This window comes from Schistosoma haematobium (assembly GCF_000699445.3).
Source record: "Schistosoma haematobium chromosome Unknown HiC_scaffold_126, whole genome shotgun sequence".
NCBI lineage: Eukaryota > Metazoa > Platyhelminthes > Trematoda > Strigeidida > Schistosomatidae > Schistosoma > Schistosoma haematobium.
The window spans coordinates 1-8,130 of NW_026137024.1; the positions used below are offsets into that span (position 1 = coordinate 1).

Here is an 8,130-nt window from a genome sequence, read left to right on the forward strand (position 1 = left end):
TATTTGATAAGAAAGAAAGAATGAATGAATGAATGACTATTTGAAAGATTCATTCAGACAGATTCAATAGATTGGTCAATTATAAATCTCATTATGAACAATCAAAATTACAATCCCTTGAAAATACTATAATCTGGACATACTAGCTGTTTCTAAAGTTGATATTCAAATCCTTAATATTCATGGATAAACAAGTTGTTTCTCAGAGAAATTAAATGTTACAAAGTTTGAAAATTCAATTTGTCTACCCATTATCAGAAGGGGGTGTTCTAGATATTATAGTAATTTTAATAGTTGAGATCATGAGTCAACTGAAGGTGGACCACCATGGAAAACCTAAAAGCACTGGATGACCGTTTTGTACTAATGTGGGACCCTCGGCAGTGCGCATCCACGATCCCGCCTCGCAGAATTCGAACCCAGAACCTATCAACGTAGCTTCAATTGACTCATGATCTCAACTACTGAAATTACTATAATATCCACAAAAATCCCTTCTGATATTAATCAACATATGCTTACTAGTGATTGGCTTCAAGAGGTGTTTCCTGGAGTTCTAGTGAGAAGCAGTGACTAGTGGAGTTCAACCGAGTTTGTTGTGAGATAGTAACTGACTGAAGACAATGGTGGATGTGTCGCTCAATTTCGTGGATTAGTTGAAGTTAGACATTAACACCATTGGATGCCGGCCGGCTCAGTGGTCTAGACGTTAAGCACTCGCGAAGCGGGATCGTGGATTCGCACTGCCGAGGAGTCTCATATTAGGACAAAACGGTCATTCAGCGCTTCCAGGTTTTCCATGGTGTTCTAGCTTCAAATGACTGATCACCTCAACTCTTGAAATTACATATTATCAGCATAGTTTTACATAATTTCTATGGTCAACATTGTTTATTTTAAAATAATGAGTAATCATTTCCAAACTATGTAGATCTTCACACAAATACAATTAAGTAACCATCTTGTGTTTATTGAGAAAACCTCTTTGAAATGAATTTCTTAAAGTTCTAAGATGGTTAAATTTATGCTTTAGAAGGAATTTATTGTGGTACGATAGATCGGAACTACTTACTTCTCCATACATAACTCATTCTAATCACATCACATTGAATATTTCAATTTATTTACCAATTAGTGTCATATAGATTTAAAGATGTAAGATATGTATTCACGATATATCACTGTTTGACACTTGAATGTATATTCGTTCTCTTTATTGGTCAATATTACCAATTCAAATCTATTCATTAGATACTAATTGTATATGCCATTGAACAAACTGATAGATACATGTTAATTTTTATGGGCGTCTGTTCATTTGTACTGTAGTAGATAAGGATACAACTGGGGACAATCGGATGTATTGGAACACAAAATTACAGAATAACTTAGTAAAATCTCAGAACCATACAATAAACACTTCATTTGCAAAATGTAAATCAATCATCACAGACTTCACTGTGCCTTCATTTCCAAAGGAATCATTCTCCTATCTTGCTCAATTTTCTTCAATCTTCTTAACTTTCTGTTGTCATGTATTTCACTTTCGATTGATGGTACATACTACTCATATCTGTCGACATCAGTAGCACACACCACAGTACTTCTTGGATTATCAGAAATTATGTAGCTCTAAGATCCTCATAATTTACATTGTGAATTTTTGAAAGTTTGTGAATACTACTTGCTTTGTATTTCGAAATCAATTTCATCTATTTCGTCCAAAAATTGAGCAAAATCTGATCACAATCCTGTTTAAAGATTTATGATATTACAAGTCTACTGAAGTTGAATGAAGTAAAGCAGGATTGAAATCTATGATTAAGTAGATAAAATTTAAATGTTTCAACTATCATTACACTGTTCTACGTTAATTATGAATTGTACATGATTTGTTTAACTAGTTTATTGTTGATTTATTGTTGATCCAGAAAATCCTTCGAAAACAAGCCCAAACAGGCTCTGAAAACGTTGAGAAAACCTCTTATCTAATTAACATTTAATAAAAGTTTTTCCAGAAACATTTAAAAGTGGAAAGTTCACATGCCGTGTTTCTAATTGGATCATTACCTATACTGCTATTATGTTTAGTAGAGCTCCAGTATTGCCTGGAAAACAAGGCCATATAGAATGCTATAAATAAATATCCTAGAGTTTCTGTACATAAACAGACCTTTGGAGTAAAACGATTTGTTCCATATTTCTCATCTTTTCTTTCGTGTTCAAGTTGTTATGTAGATTTAGTCCGGGGGTTATTAGAGAGCTTAGGAAACCAAATCTAGCGTTCATTTAAAAGACTTATCAGATTATTTAAGAAGCCTGTCATATGGTTATATTATTTTTGTTTACTTGATTAATCGTTCATTAAAATAGTGACCATATATAGTAATGAAAGCATTCATTAGTTTAAATATACTTACCTGTTTAAAAATAGCTCTTTTCATATTCTATTTATCTAGGTCGATATGAAAGAAAATTAGTATAGTTTTCTGTAAACAACAGTATTCTTAACTGACAGTTAGTATATAATATTAGCTCCTTCTTATTTCACTAAAACATTTGAAATACCATAGTTATTGACCAGTTGGTTCAACCTTTAGCTCTAACGTAAATGTATGCATTGCTCTTGTAGGTTGCTGCGTTAAGATATTCAATGATTATCTAATTATAAAGAGATAATAGAAATGTAAATCATGGGGTATCACCTATGTGGTATAAAGTTGAAGAACTTGTCACGATGCCTGAAAACCATGAGTCTGATAAGTGATATGATTATGAATGCGTACTGCAGAAAGGTCTCACATTTTGGTGAAAAAGCTGTACGCTAAATATAGGCTGCAATCTACTGTGTGAGAGAACAAACCAGATCCCGGTGAAGAAGAAATCAGAATGAAGCACTGGAAGTGGATAGGACACACATTGAGGAAAGCATCAAACTGTGTCACAACGCAAGCCCTCTCATGGGATCCTCTTGGCCAAAGGAGAAGTGGAAGATCAAAGATGGTTGGCGGCCTATACTCCATTGGGAGTAACAGGCATATGTAAGTAAGTAAGTAAGTAAGTAAAAATAGGCTTTCAATGCTGATTTAGCTGATGTCAGTCAGTCATGTAAACGATAAACAATTTTTTCGCTTTTTAAATAATAACCACGTTTTTTCGTTAAATTTTAGTATTCTATGGACGTGATTTAGAAGATGATGTGAACGATAATACTGAACATCCTTTTAAATCAATATATATCGCTTTACTGAAATCGAATAGAGATGAATTCACATTTATAGATGGAAATCTTGTACGAAGAGATGTGGAAGAACTACTTAGAGCAATGAAACAAGACATTAAAATTGATGAATCAAAGTAAGTGTACTGTTTTTACTATGCCGGAATAAATATTAGACAAAAGTGAACTTTCGGAACTAACCAATCTGAAGTTATTATTGATGTTTTCGCTGTACTCTTATTAAATATTTTAACTGTTACATTCTTACACTCCTCCAATTTTGTTTGACGCACAAATCATTGTTTTGTCTTTTACATTTCCCAAAGTTATTGTTAATTCATTACAAACCTAATACTCAGTTCCTTCCCATTTATGGTGCGGTTGTGCTCATATTGTAAATTCCTAATTCTGTTGATGTGTTGCCACGATTTTGCTCTATGTTACTGTATGAGTGATCGAAAAAATTCGAACTGTTTAGTTGGAGGTCATCTGTCTGCTGAGTTGTTTTTTCTTTGTGGCTATCGGGGGAGTAAACGTGGAAACTGCATTCCGGACAAATAGTCATTCAGTTGTTATCTCACATTTAGCGTATCATCCGTTAACCTGATGTAATTGGTACTAGACGGCAATCTAAATGAACTAATCAATATATTGACCAGATCAATGCAACTACTTTCTTGTCTTACAGTTCGGTCATTCAAGCTCTAAATGACTGAACAAAGATATCTGTTTATTCTCCCCCCAACACATTAGTTTTTCTTTGCAGATATACTAGTATGATTTATTGATCCTACATAGCTCTTACTTAGTTTGTGAATTTCACATTGAAAGAGAATTCCATTTTATAAACAGAACTGTTGTGACTTATTATAAATACTTGTGTTTGTGTGAGGATTCCACTTTCACTCACTTGTTTGCTTCTGGGCTACGTTTAGGTCTCAATTATTTCACCATAAATGCCTTACTTTTGTAAAGATCGTCGAGTAATTCACGAGTACAAAGTATGAAATTTTACTGAGAATTAAAATTTTATTAAATAATTCCCAATATATATATATCTCCTATGTATCCATCAGTCCCGAAATCTAACTAGAACTCTAGATACATCATTGATTAAATAAATGAATGTGATCCTCTAATCAATTTGAAGCAACATACAACACGTTGTTCTTTTTAATGAACTGGTGAAATAACTTTTTTAATATCTTCACTTATTAGATTCATGCCTATCTTGATTACACGATCCTATGGTCACTTACGAGCTGTATTCAATGAATATTCGTTACATAGTGAACGTGATTTGGAAGAGGAAATGCGTGGACATGCAGTCGATTGTATACTGTCTATTGGTAAGTAGTCATCACTATTATGTATTCAAAGGAATTGTGAGTTGAATAATTAGTATGCTCTTTCTCCTGTGCATTTTGAAGCGTACTGCTGCAGAAGCTTCTGTCACACTAGTTGTTCTCATCTGCATTTGTTTGTGTGTTTGGGATAGAAGTGTCAGTTCATCTGCAAAGTTCAAATCTTCCAAATTATCCTGAGCTGTCCATTGTATTCCATGTTTCCCCTCAGATGTTAAGATCTTCATATGAAGAGAAATTCTACTTAAAATTGAACATCTTTAAACTCTACAATTACTAGTTAACAGGTATTTGTCTAGTGTTTAGTATTGATCAATTTCCACTAATCAACGAGATTTAATCTGATCATTAGTCTAAGTGAAATAACATTGTAGATATCATGTTTTTGACGTAAGATAGTTCTGGCTAAGTAGGGACAATTAGATGTATTTGAGCACAAAATTTCAGGACAAGCTAGTAAAATCTGAGAACCATACAGTAAATACTTCATTTGCACAATGTCAATCAATCATCTCAGACTTCACTGTGCCTTCATTTCCACAGCGATCATTCACTGTTCTCGTTCATTTTCCTTCAATCTTCTCAACTTTCTGTTGCCAGTTATTTCACTTCGATTGATGATACATACTACCTATATTTGTTGACATCAAAAGCACACACCACAATAGCATTAAGCTAATGTATTTTTAATCATTTATCACAGACTCGATTACTTGTTGAAAACTACCAACGAATTGGATTGTTTGGTCTCATATTAAGTATAATTAAGTGAGCAAGTAATTGTTCTGTATAATGAACTCTTTTTTGCATTTCTTACATTTACTTATGTATATTTCATTAATTAAAATTCATTTCAGTCCGTTGTATACAAAATAGACCAAGATATTTTGCTGAAAAATTAGTCAAGGCTACGGAAAATGCAGAAAAAGATTATGGAACAATTAATCGAATTATTGTCTCTCGTTGTGAAGTTGATATGGGACGAATTATGGAAGAATTTCTTGATTTAAAGGGAGAACCATTATATAAGTGTATAGAAGTACGTATAAACAATATTTAAGAAGTAATAATTTGCAATTATTATGATCCATTTACTGAAACTTAAACATGGATACAATTGCTAATATAGACGGATTAGCTTAGTAAATACCATTATCTCTACGTGTTTATCTATATCCCCAACGTAATCGGAGTGAACAATAATGCTGAATATTACTGAGTATTATTGCTTCAATAAAATACTTCTCGAAAAACTTCTACGTTCATGACTTGAAGTGCATACATCACATTTGCAGTCTCACAGTCTATTGATTCAATACACTTCAAAATGCTTCCGAAAACAATGACAATTGTCACTTAGTCGAGTTTTACTTAAAACAAGTTGTGTTAAGAGTCGATTGTTGAACATCAGAACTATCTGAAATTATACTGAGACTGATACTTAAATTAACACTTTCTGATCCTACACACTACTTTGTCCTTGTTTCATGTGATGTATTGTAGACTAATCGCTTGTTGAATCATTCAAATGAAGTTATTTTATCCACATCGATTGTCGGAACAGAATGCTTTCACATTCTTCCACGTCATATTACAAACTATATTCCTAAGTAGATTTGCACCCGAATCAGTAGAAATTAATTGAACCTCATAAAGTTCGTAAACGGTGTGCAAACACATCATGAACAAAAGGTTCATGATATTGTTACGTTGTAACTGAATAATCCAAGGTGTTTGTCAGCTGAAAATTGACCCAGAAATTTCATGGTTGTATTGTATGTTGCTGAAACCTGATTATAACAACAAATTGAAGAGTTTCGACATGTTTCGAAATACAGTTCTAAGAAGACTAGACCATCCTGCATCCATGTATAGATGTGTGCGTGTTTGTCTGATTTGATGATAACGTCAGATCACTTCGGAAATGAATCAATCAAACAAGAACCTTCATATTTAATCTCCCACTATTGTTTCCACTAGATTATCTTTCATCTTAGTAAATCCCAGTGTTCAATTGTAGCATACTAGTTCGACTTATGTGAATGTATGTCATATTCTACATTGATAATAATTGATGGCATAATTTGTAGCAAATTTTACCATGCATTACTTGTGCATTGAAGTTATTTATCAAGTGATCAAACGTGATAAAAGGAAATAATTTTACAAATTTTATTTCTCAAAAATATTTTATTGCAGTGTTTTAGAAACGACTCATCAAACCAGGTAAAATCAGTTATTGAACGATATTTCTTGAATTTGGCACTGAATAATTATCGATGTCTGTTATTGAAGCTTATCAACGGATAATCTACTTACCAATTACATTATTAATCATATATTTACAGTGATTAAAGTCATCAAACAATTACGAAGTTATTCTGCAGACGTCAACGATTTCCGGCTTCACAAAATATATTTCTTGACATGTTTCGATTCACAATGAACAAAAGTATTTTCATCGTTTAACAAGAATTGTATTAACAAATGAAAATATTATTATTCACACTTATTTTCTCCCCCTATCTCCTCTTTCTCTCTCTCCGTCTCTCTCTCCCTCTGTCTTTACCCTATACTCCATTTGATTAATCTCCTAACAAAATGTAGTAATAAGATACGTTCGCTTAACTATTCTGTTTCAATGAATACAATTATTTTGTTATAAGATCGATTTGTTCAAGTTTTCATTGAGAGGAGTGAGTGGTGTGAAGCAAGTTGAAAGATATTAGTTTATTCAACTGAATGATCATTAGGTTGTTTATCATGAGTTCTCTAACAAGTCAAATCGGAGAACAACAAAGGAAAGATAAATTCAGTGTTACTTCAGGACTTTTAAACAAATCATGCAGCAAATCAAACTGTGACTTCTTCATGTTGTGTATTGACCAGTTAGAATGAAATATGCATGTTTTAGAATGCATTCTGTTTTCGATCTAGTAATAGACATTGATTAATCTGGTGAAGACCACCTCGTTGAACGAATATATTTCACTCAACTTCAGTTTACTTAACATTAATCCTCATCCTCCCAATAATAATATTTTGTGCTGATTGACCAATTATGAATACGTCAATAAAGTAATTGATAACTGTATTCCTGATCAGTTTGATTGCTAAATACTTGAAAGTGCATTATCCTATTTCTTCTACTAATCCGAGTCCATTCACTGATAATTAAACTGAAACATCTGTCAGTCTACACTGATCTGATAGTTGATATCAGTTTACAGTGGGTATTAATCACCATCTACTTAAATCTCGTAATTACAACACAATCAGGATGATAAGATTATTGTCATAAGTTCCCGTATTAGAAACGACATGATCGAATGCTCACATAATAATAATAGATTAACCAGTTAGCGTATTCAACAGAATTCCTAACTGCATGAAAATATTTTCACCTGTGAAATAATCTGAAAGCTCATATAAATAAAAGGAAGTTGACAATGATGTGTTCCAGAAAGTCAGCGAAGTTTTCACTTTCACAACATAGGACATCATAGAACACAACACCATGAAGAGCATTCACCTGACCTGAAAATC

The 8,130-nt window shown here is 32.8% G+C and overlaps 1 protein-coding gene across 1 annotated transcript; it reads left to right on the forward strand.

Annotated features, from left to right (window-relative positions):
- Positions 1 to 2,459: 2,459 nt before the first annotated feature.
- On the forward strand, positions 2,460 to 7,615 carry ANXA6_1 (Annexin A6). Its single transcript, XM_051208545.1, has 5 exons — positions 2,460 to 3,049; positions 3,171 to 3,357; positions 4,439 to 4,569; positions 5,442 to 5,623; positions 6,784 to 7,615. The coding sequence occupies exons 2-5, from the start codon at positions 3,326 to 3,328 to the stop codon at positions 6,892 to 6,894; spliced, it is 456 nt and encodes a 151-aa protein (XP_051064121.1). The 5' UTR covers positions 2,460 to 3,049; positions 3,171 to 3,325; the 3' UTR covers positions 6,895 to 7,615.
- The last annotated feature ends 515 nt before the right edge of the window (positions 7,616 to 8,130 follow it).

Excerpts from the sequence above, each read along its gene's own strand:
- ANXA6_1 (XM_051208545.1), top strand. The coding sequence starts at position 3,326 with ATGAAACAAGACATTAAAATTGATGAATCAAA. Across the intron at positions 3,358-4,438 it reads ATTAAAATTGATGAATCAAA|ATTCATGCCTATCTTGATTA; the intron begins GTAAGTGTACTG and ends TTCACTTATTAG. Across the intron at positions 5,624-6,783 it reads CATTATATAAGTGTATAGAA|TGTTTTAGAAACGACTCATC; the intron begins GTACGTATAAAC and ends ATTTTATTGCAG.